Source organism: Ursus maritimus, unplaced genomic scaffold (assembly GCF_017311325.1).
Source record: "Ursus maritimus isolate PB19 unplaced genomic scaffold, ASM1731132v1 scaffold_18, whole genome shotgun sequence".
Lineage (NCBI taxonomy): Eukaryota > Metazoa > Chordata > Mammalia > Carnivora > Ursidae > Ursus > Ursus maritimus.
Genome location: NW_024424230.1, coordinates 17,446,201 through 17,463,470, shown reverse-complemented (window position 1 = coordinate 17,463,470; position 17,270 = coordinate 17,446,201). Strand labels below are relative to the sequence as shown.

General features: G+C 40.2%; 1 protein-coding gene across 2 annotated transcripts; it reads right to left on the bottom strand.

Moving 5' to 3' along the window:
* Positions 1 to 1,198: 1,198 nt before the first annotated feature.
* NARS1 (asparaginyl-tRNA synthetase 1) lies at positions 1,199 to 17,002 on the bottom strand. 2 transcript variants are annotated; one of them, XM_008705288.2, is made up of 15 exons: positions 16,868 to 17,002; positions 15,769 to 15,851; positions 13,474 to 13,539; positions 13,280 to 13,372; positions 13,105 to 13,194; positions 12,139 to 12,217; positions 11,029 to 11,099; positions 8,690 to 8,776; positions 7,290 to 7,511; positions 6,981 to 7,180; positions 6,426 to 6,561; positions 5,630 to 5,743; positions 3,439 to 3,570; positions 2,776 to 2,907; positions 1,199 to 2,286 (listed from the first exon to the last, which is right to left on the bottom strand). In XM_008705288.2, exons 1-15 carry the CDS (start codon positions 16,908 to 16,910, stop codon positions 2,155 to 2,157), a joined length of 1,680 nt encoding a protein of 559 aa, XP_008703510.1. In that variant the 5' UTR covers positions 16,911 to 17,002; the 3' UTR covers positions 1,199 to 2,154. The 2 variants fall into 2 exon arrangements, with proteins under 2 accessions (XP_008703510.1, XP_008703516.1); XM_008705294.2 differs by having other exon boundaries at positions 15,769 to 15,848; positions 16,868 to 16,965.
* Between the last annotated feature and the right edge of the window lie 268 nt (positions 17,003 to 17,270).

The window sequence follows — 17,270 nt, the reverse complement described above, 5'->3', positions numbered from 1 at the left end:
TGGGAAATAATTAAATGAGGACCTACAGTAATAATGAGAGGCTTAAGGCTGAGTTTAGAAGTAGCAGGGAGCTACTTAGGATGGTCAACCTAGCTCTGCAAAAGCGTCGCCCGGGGAGCCTCTAAAAAATATCATGGGCCCGTCCCTGAAATTTGGAATCAATTTGTCTGGAGTAAGGCCCAGACACCAGTATTTTTCAGGTCCACAAGTGATTCCAGTACGTAGGAAGGTTGCTTCTGATGGAGTTGAACTGCTCTATAAAGAAATTAGGGAATGTTAGAGACAAGCAGGTGCAGAGGGGGGAGGAGGGCTGAGCAACACGGGAAAAGCAAGGTGGCTAGAAGTGGCAGCAGGACACCCGTGAAGAGGGAAAGTTAATACTGCAGTCATTGGGTTTGCTTAGGTACCAGCCTCCCATGTGTCTTCAAAACCTCAAGCAGGTCTGCTATACAAGTAGCAAAGGTAAAGAGGGTTTTGGTGTAAGAACCAACTTTAAGGGCCACATCAGGAAAGAGCCATGAGAGGAGAGTCCCATAGGGGCAGGAACTCAAAACTGGGGTGTCTGTGGCCAGACACATGGCAGGGCCACAGGATGGGGCTGGGACACCAGATTGCAGCAACAATGACACAGTCAAGGGAAAAAAAATCCATGTGTATGGGGTTTGCTGCTCACCATGCTCAGATTCTTGGCATGATGTCACCATGACCTTGACGCCCTTATCCCCATCCAATTCCACAGCACTCCCTCTGTATTTAAAACTCTCAATTCATTTGCACAATTAAAATTTAGGTTAATTGGGTCTAACCTCTTTCTTAAATTCTGATCAAATGAACTGCCTAGATTAATCCAATTAGAGCTCATTCACATTCTTACAAGTATTTTTTATTTAAAGATACAGGCCAAATATACTATAAATGCCCCATTTCCATCTGTCATTTCACTTAATTAAAAAATACGGTGTAAGTTAATGTGTCCAAAAATAACACAAAAAAGATTACAAAACGTGACTAAACCTACACCTAATTTTAAAAAATTGTTCCTTTTCATTACCGTGTGTTTTTAGTAATACCTACTAAATTTAGTAATATCTAATTTCACATATATACATCATGAAAAATAAAAAGATTTAAAAAATGCAAAACACACGAACCAATGTAGACTGAGGTGTTCAGCTTTAGAAAAATCAAAGCCAGCAAATAGTTTTTATGTGCGTCCATTTATTGATTGCTGGGAATACAGCCTATTGAGAATACATGACATGCATTTTGGGAGAGAAATGAACCAAATCTGAAATGAAGCCATTCAATAAGCCTGCTAGGACTTAATAAGGTAGCAGATTAGATCTAAAGTCACAGTGTAGGAAGAGTCAAACGGCCACATACAGTTGTCATTAAGATTCCAGCTGCAAATTCTTTTGGAACTTATTTATTCTTAATTACTTAGAAACTACCAGGAAAAAGAGAAGATCACTCTGCCTTTTTAGCTTAAACTAATGCAAGGAACGGAAAAAAAAAATTTGCTGTTATTTCAAATTAATGCAAAATTCCCATGTTTTTACAGATCTCTCCACATCAACTCATATGCTTTAGAATTATAAGCAGCTCTACAGAATTAGAAAAGATTAATAACCAATGCAAAACTGTCGTTTGATTTCAGTATCAATGAATTACACTGTTCTAACACTAGCAGATTTTTACACCACATTGTCGATTTTCCCCCAAGATGTTTGTTCTAACTCGCCTATACAATAATATGACATAAATTAAAGAATTCCAGTTACACTTAACAGGACAGGAAGATTAAGTTACTGGAATGTCTTAGATCATAATTAAAATCTGTTTAAGTATATATGTGGTATATATGATGCAAAAATTATAACCTACAATTGAATAAAATGCTGAAATGGACGTACAACTGTAGTGTTACATGCCACATAATTCCCCCAGACTTTGTGATGGATATTGTTTCTTAAAATGATAACACCGACATCACTTGATATTCACATGATTTGGACTGCTTTTCGTGGAAGAAAAAAGAAATAGATATACACCAATGGAATAAAAAAGGAAGATTTTGGCTTTTTGTTTTTTTTAAGAGGCAGTCTGTTCCTTTCATAAACTGTATTCTTTCCTTAATGCTTCTGGAGCAATCAGTTACGGCTTGCACCGCTGGACAAATCGTGGGTACAAGCATACGTCTCGGATGTGATATCTATTCAGAATCCAGGTCAAGAACCGTTCCAAGCCCAGGCCATATCCTCCATGAGGACATGTGCCATATTTTCTCTGTTTAAGAAAACGGGAGAGAAGAATAGATGTTTAAAATTTTGTCAAAGTATTTAAAATTTTTGAATGTAAAATGAGTTAGCTTATGGTTAAGAATTTAACCTCTAATCTATGTGCTTTCATGGACCACATGTGTAGAAATGATTTGGTATGAGAAATAAACCAGGGATTAGGTGTCACCCTGGAATGAAGAGATTTCAAACTTTTCAACTAAGACAATGTCTCCGTTTATCAGAGAAAAATGTGAGACAGCACTAGATATTGGTAGGATCTAACAACGAAATTTTAAAAACTCAGCAGCATACTATTAGACAAAGACAAAACTAGCAATAGTCACGGGCCAACATTATAACTGTGAAACTGAATACAGCTCATTCAAACACCAAAGTAGCACACTGAATTCTCTCCTTTTAAAAACTCCAATTTATACAGAACTATAATAATGAAAACATTTTAAAGAGTGTTAAAAAAAAATAAAACTGTTTTTACCTGATCTGTGTACCAGTAATAGGGAGTGGGGTCAATCCCTTCCCTTTTATAACCTGCCAGTATTTCCTCACTATCCCAGATACGCATTGAGCCTCCCACAATCTCACCAACATTGGGCATCAACACGTCAACCTTTAAAGAGAAATAAATAAAATGCAGTTACTACCAGGCTATAGTTTCAAGGAAAATCACAACTAAACTCCTAGCTAAAGGAGCACTACGGTCATGTAATATTCAAACCCTGTAGTTTAACAAGCTATGTTAAGCCCAATCGGAGGACAAAAGCCACTTTTTCTTCTTTTTTTTTATTATTATTATTTTTTAATGTTTTTTTATTATATGATGTTAGTCACCATACAGTACATCCCTGGTTTCTGATGTAAAGTTCGATGATTCATTAGTTGCATATAACACCCAGTGCACCATGCTATCCGTGCCCTCCTTACTACCCATCACCGGTCTATCCCATTCCCCCACCCACCTCCCCTCTGAGGCCCTCAGTTTGTTTCTCAGAGTCCAGAGTCTCTCATGCAAAAGCCACTTCTTGAAATACTGCCATGCTAGATGTGTAATGAAATATCTGCCATGAGCTCTTAGTCCAGTGGCAGTCCCCACCCCCCTTAGAAAGCAAAATTACTAATACTATTTGAATCACAAACTGACAGATTCTGTAAGGCGGGAATCCTCAGGACATCGCTGCATATAGAAGGACTTGATCTCTACAGGAAATCGACACAGCAAGATGGGCTCATTAATGGTGTCCGTCATCAGTCTCTCAGGAGCTTCTGGGATATCCTGAGGTTAAACAAGACTTCATTAACATTTACAACTCGAAAGGCCACAAGACAGAAGCAGCTCTCACCGCCTAGCAGCCTTCATCTTATTCATGTAGCAGAGCAGAGAATACACACCATCCACAACCCAGACACATGGGTGGAAGCAACAATTTCTTCCAAAAACAATAAAGGTAGTTTAAAAACTCACACACAGTTATTAAACCAACTGCAAAAAGATCCGCTTCCTTCTACAGTATATCTCAAGCACCATGCTGCTTGAGGAATGAAAACCCCCCTAAAAACCCCCAAAAAACAAAAAACAAACCATTCAAAGCCATTATCACTGGGACCAGATACTGCGTAGTTTTTTTCAGTGGCCAGTTTTATCTAGCTCTGAAGCAAACGTGGCCCACTTAGTCCCATAAGGCATAGGATAATCAGTGAATATTCCAGAACATCATTGGTCTATGCACAGAATGTGTTATTAATAACACCAATCTTTAACCTTCCCTGTTATCTGTACTTTCTTCCTGTTACAGTAAATCTATACGGCTTCAATGGGAGTAAGACAGAGTCGTAAGACAAATAATCAGTGTGAAATTTCTAAGTGTAACCACACCTGGCATACCTAGCCAGGAAATGATCCGCTTCTCTCTCAAAACATCCTTCTGTAAACCACACATAAATTCAAGTTAAAACTGAAAACTCTTGTCCCAGTACAAAGTGACTGAGAGAACTCAACAAGACTCATTGATTTATTTAATATAAGAACCAAAATGGAGCTTAGCAATCACCTGGCAGAGCTGGCATCAAGCCCCAGTCCCTGGAGGCCTGTGCTCTCTAAAGTAAAGAGAGGAAATGCGAGATGAGTGGGATAGTTCTGGTCTCTCAGCTTTTATCTGCTTTACACACTAGAGTATGATTTAACTGGGGGGAAACAGTCTTACTGCACATTCCAAAAAGTCAGAAGACCATGTACTCTGGTCTCCTCTTGTGCATGGGATGACATCAGTGTACAACAAATGTTGACAAGCATCAAGGGCTTCCTGAGCCATGCACCATGCCAAGAATTTAGCTTTGAATCCTCTCAACTTTGCAAAGCAGATGTGACCTCCAAGAAACAGAGGGTGAGGGTCACTGGCCTTCCGTCATATAGAAGTAAGGACACAGCTGGGAGCTAAGCCACCTGGCGGGCTTCTTACTCCAAAGATTGGGCTCTTTCCACTCCAACATGCCACTTTGCTAAGTTTTAGGTAATAACACTTCTTACATTTTTAATACAAAATTTTGTTATTATATACCACCAACTGAATTCATGAAACTTAGGAATAATTTATATAGGTCTAATGTACTCTTTGTTCTTTCTGTAAATTCCTTCTAAAAATAAAACAAAACTCTGGTTACCAGTGGTTCCTCCTATTTTATCTATAAAATGGATTTGCAAATACTGCGTAAGAAATGGTTAGATGCATAGGAAGTGGGCTTAACGGTGCCAACAGTCTACACCTCCGATACATCCGTTCAGTGTATCTGGGACACCAGACCACCTTCCCCCGCCAGGCCTTCTCTCTTGGTTTTGCAGTTTAACCAACAGCTACTTTCTTCTTTGACTCTTCTCCACATGAAGGAGTTTTAATACACTCCGTTGGGGGAGCCATCCTTTTTGAAAGAGCCAGATACTTTTCTCCAGACAAATAAAATGAATATATACATATCAACACTTTGCATGAAATTTTCAAGTGTACAGCCTTCTGAAGCATCCTGCCAGCCTAGAGAATTACCACTGGAGTAAGTCAAGAGCATGGACTGACGACGGGAGAAGAGGAAAAAGGTAAAAGATGAGCTGTGAAGGCTACCACGGCGCCAGTATTTACTGAACACTACAGAAACGTACTGTTCTAAGGCTGGCTCTTCTACCTCTGTTGGCCCAGTGAATTCCCTGACAACCCCAAGGAGGAGGTTCTGGGGTCACCATCTCTTTGACAACAAGCAGCTGCCTCCTACATTACTGGTTCACTGACCCGAGCAGCAATCCACTTAAGCACAATGCCACCCTGGAAACAGCAAGTGAGGCATACCTCTCCAAATTCATAGAAAGTTCCATCTTCTTTCTTTATATCGTGTTCTTTCAGCCACACAATAGCATCTGAGTAGTTCATCCGCTTAAAAGGCCGTTTGGGAGGCTTGAAGTTCTACAACAGAAAGAAAAAACAGAGCGTACATAAAGAACCCGTAACACTAAAATTTCCGTTTAAGAAAAACTATTCGTCATTAGCGTAAAATGTTATTTCAGACTAGAAAACAATGAGGACATTCCAAAAAATGGAAAATACACACAACCTCCTCCTACGTAAAATATTATAAAATAATTCACAATGACTAGTACCAAATTTTAATCTTAAAAATATAAGCACAGAAATGAGTGAAGGTGGTCAAAAGGTACAAACTTCCAGTTATAAAATAGTCAGTCCTGAGGATATAACGTGCAGCAAGGAGACTATAGCTAACTATATTTATAAGTCTGAAAGTTGCTAACAGAGTAGATCTTACAAGGTTGCATCCTAAGAAAGAACAAATTATATCAATGTCTGGTAATGGATGTTTAACTAGACTTATAAATCATTTCATAATATATACAACTATCAATCATTATGCTGTATGCCTGAAACGAATATAATGCTATTTAGCAATTTTATCTCAAAAAATATATATAACATATATGCATATACATATACATATACACACACACATTAATCACTTATTTCAAAGCTCGCCAAGCCATTAAATCTACAAAAACTGAGGGTGAAGACATCATTACCTTCCAAAAAATAAAAAAACCCATGATTTTGCATTTCCATAAAACAGCACACCTACCGGGTTGAGGTCACGCACTATGCTCGCTGCAGGTGATTTCAAGACTCTATCTACCACGTCACAAACCAAGTCCTCCAATCGGTTCAGGAGCTCCTCAAAGGTCAGGAAAGGACATTCTGCTTCCACGTGAGTGTATCTGAAGAACAAAACACTAGCTGAGAGCCGCTCTTCTTTTCTGCCAAGTTTCTCTCAAGAAAGGATTTTAACATCGCAAAACTGCCCAGGAATGTAAAATTCCAGCACTGCTAATCAACTCCCAACTCAGCAAATTAGTTTTAGAGCCCCTACCTTTCCCCCTTGAATAGTGATTTCTTGTTTATTTCTTAACATATCAAGGATCAAGGCAAAGTAAAAGAAGAGAACACGGCCAGCTATGGCCTAGGAGGCAAAACGTCATACGTAGCTTCCATTAACTTGATGAACTGCCCTCCAAACACCCTCTTAATATATCAAATTTTTTTGCACAGTCATCATTTGCCTACATAAAGACGGCTTCTCTAAACATATTTTCTTAAAAATAATTTTTTAAATAAAAATAAATAGACAATTCCATACTCAGCCAGGTGCCTTCGTGTTCTGGACTGTTCTGCCCGGTATGACTGTGCAATACAGAATACATCTCCCAGAGCTGGAATGCAGGTCTCCAGGTACAACTGAGAGGACTGAGTCAAGAATGCCTCCTCCCCAAAGTAGTCAAGCTTGAAGAGTGTAGCACCTCCTTCCACTTGTGTCTGCACTAATGTTGGAGGAGTAACCTGTTCAAATGGAGAAGAGGAGTAAACAAAGGGCGACTGTGAGTGCCGCCGTTCAAGTTTAAAAATGGCAGGAGGTATCGTTTGCTTGCAAAAGAGGACAAACACATACTTCATAGTACCCCCTATCAAAGAAGTGATCTCTGAAGCACCGGGTGACCACGGAACGTGCTTTCAGGATCTTGGACATGTTTTCTCCCCGGATCATCATGTGTCGGTTGTTGAGCTGGACGTCCACGTCAGACTCCTCGTTAATCAAGTTATCAGCTCCTCCAGCAGGGGCCAGCCCAATCAGTTCCCAGAAGTCACAGCTCAGCTCATGGCCGCCGGGAGCCTCCATTTTAGAAAGGGGGGAGGGGAGAAAGGAGAAAGAAGGAGACAAAAAACTAACATTATTGGAGATTTTAATTTATGTCAAAACTGTTGATAAACTATTTTTAGACCTCATCATTATTAGCCTACCCTTCTAGACACAAAGACCCACTAATCTGATTTTATTTTGGTATTTTGATATTTAATATTCCTTTCAGAGTGAATACACACATGACTTTTAAACAGTAGAAAAGCACAAACTAGAAAATAAATGATAATCTTGCAACTTGGAGTAACTACTAACCGCTGTTATCATTTGGTGTATCTTCCTAACCTTTCCCTGATAATTTAAAATAACATTTCATTGACATTGAAAAACTCCTTAAATGCAAAGGTTTTACTGAAAGCTGTTTCTCTTTGGAACAGATATATGATGGAAATTCAAATTCTCCCTCATAATTCCATTAAAAGCAATTCATTTTAGAAGCCACACGTCACGGAATAACAATTATCTTGGTGCCAAACCCTGGATAGCAAGTAACACGACGTGACAACTCCGTTTTGCAAATCACATTACTTCAGCGAACTCGAATCAGATATTCACGCTTAATGTAGGTTCTTCTACATCAACTCTGGGAGACTCTGATATCGACATTTCTAGTCTATTAAGGAAGACTCTAGGGGCTCCCTCTGGTGGTTAGTAGGTCATATTTGTTTGTTTTCTTTCCCAGCCAACAAATACAACCACAGCGATTATTTGAAAAGTAATTACCAACAAGTAACTGTTATGTGCCTGTTGGCTGGAGAAGAAACAACTCTCGGAGTATCAGAATTATATTTAACTTTTCCTTAAAGAGACTTTCAAATTCTATTCAGAAAGTTTCAGATTTAGATTACTGTTCTCTCCTGAAATTTTTTGGGTAGATTGTTTTTATTTCCACCTGGCTGAAAAATTATTCATGCATCCACAGCAAAATGACTACATGAAATATTTAGAAATTCTATAAGGTTGGAAGTCCCTGAGTTTGTTATATCATATGAGTTGTACAGTGTACATATTTCACTGGAAAAGGAAAAGGCATTCTAAATTTAGCAAATACACCACATCTGTGTATTAATTTGCCCAATACCAAAAGTACAAATAAAAACACTGGAGAACAAACACACTTACTCATGCAGTGAGAAATTCAATCTACTCACCTGTTTGCCTTTTGGGGTCAGATTTAGCATTCCATACACTGCAACACTACTCTCAGTGGCCAAGACGACTCCATTGTAACACTGACACTACAAAAAAATAAAAGTTCAAATTTACTTACTCACATTTACATTAAAATGTACGTTCTGATGTACAGAAAGCTAAGCGGATTACTTACATGTAAGTTACCTGGTCTAAAACTAGTAAAATAAGATGGCCATCAATTTTTTTAGTATTAATAAAGAATAGCTATTCTTGTGGGAGGACTCATCTACACAGAAATATGTATGTAGGGCGCCTGGGTGGCTCAGTCATTAAGCATCTGCCTTCGGCTCAGGGCGTGATCCCGGCGTTATGGGATCGAGCCCCACATTAGGCTCCTCCGCTGGGAGCCTGCTTCTTCATCTCCCACTCCCCCTGCTTGTGTTCCCTCTCTCGCTGGTTGTCTCTATCTCTGTCAAATGAATAAATAAAATCTTAAAAAAATATATGTATGTAAATAGATATTTTACATATATACATATGCACAAATGCCAGTAGCCCACATCTCTTAAAAATATGTGAACAGCTCATTTTATTTTTTTTTTAAATTCAGACTGTTGAAATAAAAAAACCATCTACCTGGACTATGATCATCAACACTTGCTAAAACCATTAGGATAAAAGTGACAGGTGACTTTATAATGGAGGGATCAGGCTACCAACACTTCAACCCACTATCATAAAATCATAAAAAAAGACAAGAGGACATTATGTGTCTTTGATGTGAGGCAATGAGCAGCACACAACCTTGCCCATGAAGTAGCTGTGCCAAAAAAAAAAAAAAAAAAAAGTCAAAGCGAAAAAACCCCAAACCTGAATTTGATAAATTTATAATACAGAGGACAGGAACACGTTAAATGACCCCTCACAGGATGCAACCAACCAATCTGGAATGGAGGAGTTCCACGGGACAACCAACCAGGTTTTTAAAAACAAATTGGGTAGAAAAGACAACAGAAAGGGCGAACAGTTAAGGACTGAAAGATTTCAGAGCCACATCAGCTCCATGCAATACACAGATCTCATCTGGGTTCTCATTCAAACCAAACAACTGTAAAGAGACATTATGAATCAACTGGGAGAATCGGACTGGATATTTAGGAAGTTGCCTTTGTTTGGGGAGGGTGTGATTAACATTAGCGTGGTTGTATTAAAAATATATTTTCTTGGAGATGTGTATGCAAATCTATTTATATGAAATAATACGATGTCTAGGGGGTTAAAGGGGTGAGCAGTAGACCAGAATTGGCCATATATTAGTCATTACTTGTTAGGGACTTAATGTTTTTGTCCCTCCAAAATTCCTATGTTGAAATCCTCTAGCCCAATGTGCCGGTATGAGGAAGTGGGCCCTTGGACAGGTGAACAGGATGAGATGAGGGTTTGCTCCCCCTCTCTGCTCTCTGACACATGGGGATGCACTAAGCAGCTGGCAGCGTGCAGCCTGGAAGACGGCCCTCACCAAAGCATGACCATGCTGATGCCCTGAGCTCGACTTCTAGCCTGTAGAACTGTGTGAGAGAAATACCTGCTGTTTATAAGCCACCCAGTCTATGGTATTTTATTACAGCAGCTAAAACTGACTTTCCCAAAGCTGGGTGATGAGCACATGAGGTTTCTTTATGCAGCTGACCTTGAACAATCTGGGGATTAAGGGTGCTGACCCCCCTGCACAGTCTAAAATCCACATATAACTTGATTCTCCCACAACTTAATAGCCTACTGTTGACCAGAAGCCTTACCTATAACATAGCCAATTAACATATATTTTATATGTTATATTATACTGTATTCTTAAAAAAAGCTAGAGAAAAGAAAATTTTATTAAGAAACTCATAAAGAGGGGCGCCTGGGTGGCACAGCGGTTAAGCATCTGCCTTCGGCTCAGGGTGTGATCCCGGCGTTATGGGATCAAGCCCCACATCAGGCTCCTCCACTAGGAGCCTGCTTCTTCCTCTCCCACTCCCCCTGCTTGTGTTCCCTCTCTCGCTGGCTGTCTCTATCTCTGTCAAATAAATAAAGAAAATCTTAAAAAAAAAAAAAAAAAAAAGAAACTCATAAAGAAGAGAAAATTCACTCACAGTACTGTAAAAAAAAAAATCCACGCACAAGCAGACCCAGGCAGTTCAAACCCATGTTGCTCAATGGTCAACTGTACTGTTCTATTTTTTATGTGCTGGAAATTTTTTCTACAACAGTTTAAAATATATATAAAGATCCTAAACTTCCCAAAACTAACAATAAAGGAACTTCCTGAAAAATATCAAATATTTAGCTACAAATAAGAAAAAGTACTTACCAAATCATCTGACAAGACACACTGGAGGTAGCCTGTACCGTCCCGCAACACCAGAAACATTAAATTCTTTCCTAAAAATGAGAAAGAAAAACGAAGCCCAGCTGTTCTCAAGGCACTCAAAAGTACTTTCTCATAATTTAATCTTCTAACAGGTAACTGCATGGTTCAATGTTAAGAGTTCAAACCTCCCTCGTGGCCCCCTTCCTCTCAAGTGGCCGTCGGAAATGTCACTGTCATCTGTAAAGCATTTCACCTTCTTCACTGTAGTTCCAAATCCCACGTGAGCCTCATGAGCCACGTGATCACGGGAAAGCAAGACCTTCAGCGACGTGAGACGAGGGAGTACGTCTCATTCACTACTGAATCCTCTGCAATGCCCAGCACAGTACTGTGCCCTCGGTGAGAGGGGCAGAAATACGGCTGCCTGTGAGCACTCTTTTGTTGATTTATGCCCCATCTCTTTTTATGAAGGACGTGTAACTACTTAAAATAAAATATGTGTAATAAAATAATAATAAGAAAGCAAAAAGTTAGGACTGAGAGAAGCAGAATGCAAACACACTAATTACAACAGCCAACACTGCCATGAATTAATTTCAGATTTGGCTCTGCCCTTCCTGTAATACATCCCCTGCTTTTCATTAAATAATTAAATTCAGGGGCACCTGGGTGGCTCAGCCGTTAAGCGTCTGCCTTCGGCTCAGGTCACGATCCCAGGGTCCTGGGATCGAGCCCCGCATCGGGCTCCCTGCTTGGCAGAAAGCCTGCTTCTCCTTCTCCCACTCCCCTTGCTTGTGTTCCCTCTCTCGCTGTCTCTCTCTGTCAAATAAATAAATAAAATCTTAAAAAAAAAAAATTCAACTAAACAAATATTTACTGGATACTCCTGATCTCTGTGGCTGCTTACAGTTAAATAGCATTTAAATAATTTTTAAACCTGTAATAGTCATGTAAGAACAAATTTAGGATGTAATTCACTATCTTCTTTCATAAACTAGCATCCCAAACCAAAAATATCCCCCACCTAAGTAAATGTTTTTATGTTCTTCTTCATCTAGACAAGGGATGTTTAAAATTAAAGAGAGAGAGAAGAAAAGCTGTACCATTTACCTTGCCTACGCAGTCTGTGGACCCAGCCAAACACCTTTACTCTTTGGCCTCTGTATCCTTCTAGTGCATGAATCTTCACCTGTGAAATTGAAATCAGTAACATCTGACCAATCATGTAATTTATCACATATCAACTTCTCCACTAATACTAGATAGATGGCGGTAAAGTGTTAAAATTTCACAAATGATGCAAAACAACAGTCATTCTACAACAAACGTTCACCATATTGGAGTGGTTAAAAAAAAAAAAATCCAAGTCTTCTTTCTCTTAGTACAAAACTGACACTGAGAACCATCTGGAATTTCAGATACTGCTATATAAAACGAATGAATAAATGAATTCATAAGAGGAACAACATGAGTCTGCAAGGAGCCCTTCCTGTCCTCACAGTCCCTCCCAACACCAAAAGGTAGAAGCTCGCCAAGGCTAGCTATTAGTTTGGAGGAGGAAGGACAGAGAGGAGTACAGGAAGCAGAGGGTGAAGGTGGCAAAGACAGCTTCATCTTTAAGGACACAGGAAAAAGATGATGATCCATGAGCAGTAAGAACTATTTGAAATCTAAGCATGTCCAGTCATAGCCCAACATCTGTTCTAGAGAAAATAGAGGAATCCGATTCACAAAATCACAGAATGTTTTCTCTATTTAAAAAAATCATCAACATCATGGATTTTGACCTCTTCATCTTATGGTGAGGAAATGGACATGTAGGGAGGGAGGACACTTAGCTAGCTTTTAGGCGGGACAGGAATCATTCAACACCTAATTACTAAACCTTACAGTAAAATGAACCCCCAAAGAACTAGCCTCCTAACGCTAAGACGTTATTTCTCTCTATCCCTTTTAAAAGGAAAGGAAGGGCAAACAGTGCCAAGGAGCAAACCAAGTGGCCCGGCCCTCGGACATAGAACTGACAGTCTGACAGGGCATGGCCATGATATTTGGGACAGTATGTGTCACACTCACACATTCTGGCTCTGGGAGACTTGGATCATTTTTAATGGTAATCTTCTTTGCTTCTTCCAGGTTCTTTTCTCTCCGCAAATTGTCTTCCGCCTAATTTTTAACAATAAAGCAGTCTGTTAACACGGTATCTAGTATTCCAACTTCAAAATGTTCACGGGGCAGAATCATTGCTCACCTCTTTCTTTTCCCGGGATTCACTCTTCATTTGTTCCCTATGCCACATTTTTTTAATGTTCTTCATCTGTGATTTAGAAATAACATCCCACCTCTAGAGAGAAAAACAAATATTTAATTTTTTCAAGAACCTCTATGTTCTGACGAAAACTTATTTACAAAATATAATTTGGTAGAGTTTTTGGCTCATCCTACCTCATTTTCTTTTTGTGAATCGATGTAAATGGTGGGAAACGGTTCTTTTCCTACTGTCATCAAAGCCTTGGATGGGAAGGGAGAAAAAGAAAATTTAGCATTCTACAATATTTGAAATCAAAATAACATCCTAATTATGAGGTAACTTCAACCATCTAGAACATCAAGAGCCAAGAAAAGCATACAGATCCCAATAGCCAAAAGTGAATGCAGAAAGAATGACTGGTTGGACATATTAAGAATCCTTTGCTTAAAGTAGAAGCCCTTGGGTCCTTTCACAAACAATTCTAGCAAGTGCAGCTACAGAATACAGTTGATCCCTGAACACGGATTTAAACTGCATGGATATGGATCCACTTATACACAGATTTTTTTTTTTTTTAAGATTTATTTATTTGAGAGCGAGCGAGCGCACAAGTGGGGTGAGGGGCAGGGGGAAAAGCAGACTCCCCATTGAGCAAGGAGCCTGAGGTGGGGCTTCATCCCAGGACTCCAGGATCATGACCTGAGCCAAAGGCAGACACTTAACTGACTGAGCCACCCAGGCGCCCCATATGCAGATTTTTTCCCACAGATACAGTAGACTGTTAATAAATATATTTTTCTCCTCCTTATGATTTTTAACATTTGCTGTTTACTGTTTTGTAAAAATACAGTATAGAATATATATAACATTCAGAATATGCATTGACTTTATGCTATTGGTTTATGTTATTGGTATGTTATTGGCTTCTGGTCAACTGTAGGCTATTGGTAGTTAAGTTTTAAGGAAGTCAAAAGCTGTATGTAGATTTTTGACTCTGCAGGGGTCAGCGCCCCTAACCCCATGTTGTTCAAGGGTCAACTGTATACAGTTTCCCAGTACAAGTAGACTAGAAGCAAGAGATTTTAAGTGGCTGTGGGGACCAGCAGGAAGTATACTGAGAACAACAGAGGAGAGACAGCTGACAGTAGAAGTCAACTGCAGATCACACCTAAATGGTTAATCTTCACTAAAAAGTCAGGGAAGTTGTTTCTGAAACTCTTTCAAAAACAAAAATAACGGTTAAGAACATAAAAGGCTAAGCTTCATTTAATTTGAAAAATTCCTATATGTAGAATGCCTCTTTCCATAAATACAAGGACATGTCAGGTGTTGCTGTGCCATTTGTATTTTATAGTTTGTATTACTTGATCAAGTCAGCCAAGAAATGCAACAGATGACTCTCTCCAGTCGTAGGATCTGAAGCTCACGAAAACTAAAGGTCTAGTTTCCAGACCTGGAAAATACTTTTCATCTTCTTTTAACACTAACCCCAACTCAATGATCACGGCAGAGGAGGGAACCTGGATCTTTGAAAAGTTCTTCTTTTTAAAAATCAGACTTTGTAGAGATGTTTGTAAATCATTGCTACCTGACACTCTCTATTGATCCCTCCTTTTTTATCACGGAAGTTGAAAGTTTCAAGCCAAACTGTAATTCCCCCAATGAGAATGGCACACTTTTGCTAATAGTGACATTTCGTAAACATTCACCTAAATGTCAGTTTTGGGGAGCCATAGGAATCACCTCAACAACTGTAAATAAGAGAAAGATTTCCTTCTAAAAATTAAAAGGTAAGACACAGCTTCCCCAGTCCCACTAAGTTCATGACCAGATTTCTTTTTCTTTTTTAAAGATTTTATTTATTTATCTTACAGAGAGAGAGCACGAGCAGGGGGAGTGGCAGGGAGAGGGAGAGGGAGAAGCACCAGAACACAAGGGGCTCTGATCCCAGGACCCTGGGATCATGACCTGAGCTGAAGGCAGATGCTTAACCCACTTAGCCAGCCGGGTGCCTCTGCCCAGATTTCTTCTAAATGGACTCCTCAGAGGCTTTTTGGTGAATTTACCACTAGAATCCAGATGTGATCCTGAGCCTTGAAACTCAAAGACCTAATTTATATCAGTACACTAAGAATGACCCATTTCTCAGAGCAGACACTCAATAACTCATGAGTCTAGAGCTTGAAGACAGAATGCTAATTTACTAATCTATTATTTCTCAGGATCTAAAATCCTCAAGTGAGCTTAGCATATTCTCTCTCTGCATGATAAAGAAGAAAAGAAGACACCTTTAAAAATGTTCAAATTTAAGTTTAGATTTGTTCATCCAATACTCTTCAAGCTACATAGCTGTATACATTCCTCACTTTCTCTTTTCTAAAAATTATCTTCAAAATCTAGTGACTGAAATAAAGTTACTGATAAGTCACATATTAACAGACATGAGTCATTAATAAATGTAATCATTTCCGAATGAGAAGATACACTACCTTTAGGCCTGTTTTAAAAGGTTTCTCCTTGGTTCCATCACCTGTAGCATCATTTCCCTCGCGATCTGAGACATAGAGCTCTGCTGTTTTACAAAAGGAGAGTAAGTTACTTATTTGGCCAATAATTATTAGTCATTTCATACTGCAACTACGTCATCCATTCTTCATCTTTGCGAACAGAACAAGCATCTGATTAGTAAAAATATAGTCCAAAAGAAATTGTATTATGATTACTTTCCCACACCTCTATTTCAGTGACATCACATAAAAACATACTAATTACAAATTTGGCTTTCCAAAATCATCAGATTTTAACTTGTGATACTGCTTCTAGCTACTTGATAAAGGCTTTGAAGTTGGCCAGACGAGACTGGAATCTTGGATGTTGTACCCTAAAGCCAGAGTGGCCCTTGGGAATTCACTTAACCTTTCTAAGCTTATTCGTCTAAGAAATGAGGGGGAAAAACAATACCCATCTTGAAGGACTGTACTTAGGACTAAATAAAGTAACATACAAATCAGATACCCCAGTGAGAGTGCACCGATGTCAAGTAAACACCAGTTCCTTCTGATCTTTAAAGGAAATGAGGCTCTGAGCTTAACGAATTACAGAAGGCCTTACAACTAATTAAGTGTGAACACTGAAATCAATCCTGGTCCCTTTTCCCCACTGCACCATACGGTCTCCTTGGAAATCTTAATATAAATGAGGATGCGTGAAAGCGAATTAGAATTCACGAGTCCTTCCCGAAAGATCACTTTGAAGAGCTTACATATTTGGGGGCTACTCTGACGTCTCACAGTGCCTCGCGGTGACTAAGTCTCAGCTGAATCACCAGATTGTTTGCAGTGGGGCGAGGTGGGGGGGGGCGGCCGCCATCCCAGTCCCTGGACATGGGGGACCCCGAGCGGGGACCGACCCCGCCCAGCGAGTTGGGGACAAACAAGGGTCCAGGCCCCTCCCCCCGCTCCAATGTTTCACGTACAAATAGCGGTGGACCGCCCACTCGAAGCCAGGCCTTCGGCCGCAGCTCGGTTCCTGCCCCACGTAGGGGCACCGCTCCACTTACACAGCCAGGGGTCCTCGCGCCTCACTCACCTAGTACCATCCCTGCAGTCGGCCCGGTCACCTCCAAGGACATCTTCTCCAATACCCTGCCGCCTTGTCACCCCAACGTGCACCGGCGGCTTCCTCGACTAGGACGTTGCATCAGAACGTCATGCACTGGTCGCCCGGGTGAGTCACAAGAGCGTCGGGGCGCCATTGGTTACAGGAGGATACGATATGTGGGCGGCCGTCACTGCTGCCGCCATCTTTGAGCCGGGCAGAGGCAACTTCCGGGTCCGCCGACCTGCCCCTGCGCGCTGGGGGTTTCATGGCCCTGGCTCCCTCGGACTCCCTGGCCGCCTAGACCCGGAAGGGGCTTCAGTCTCCTCTGCCTTCGGTCTCTACCTCCCTGGTTTCCCTGATGAATCATCCAATTCCGTCCCCAGCTGTAAGA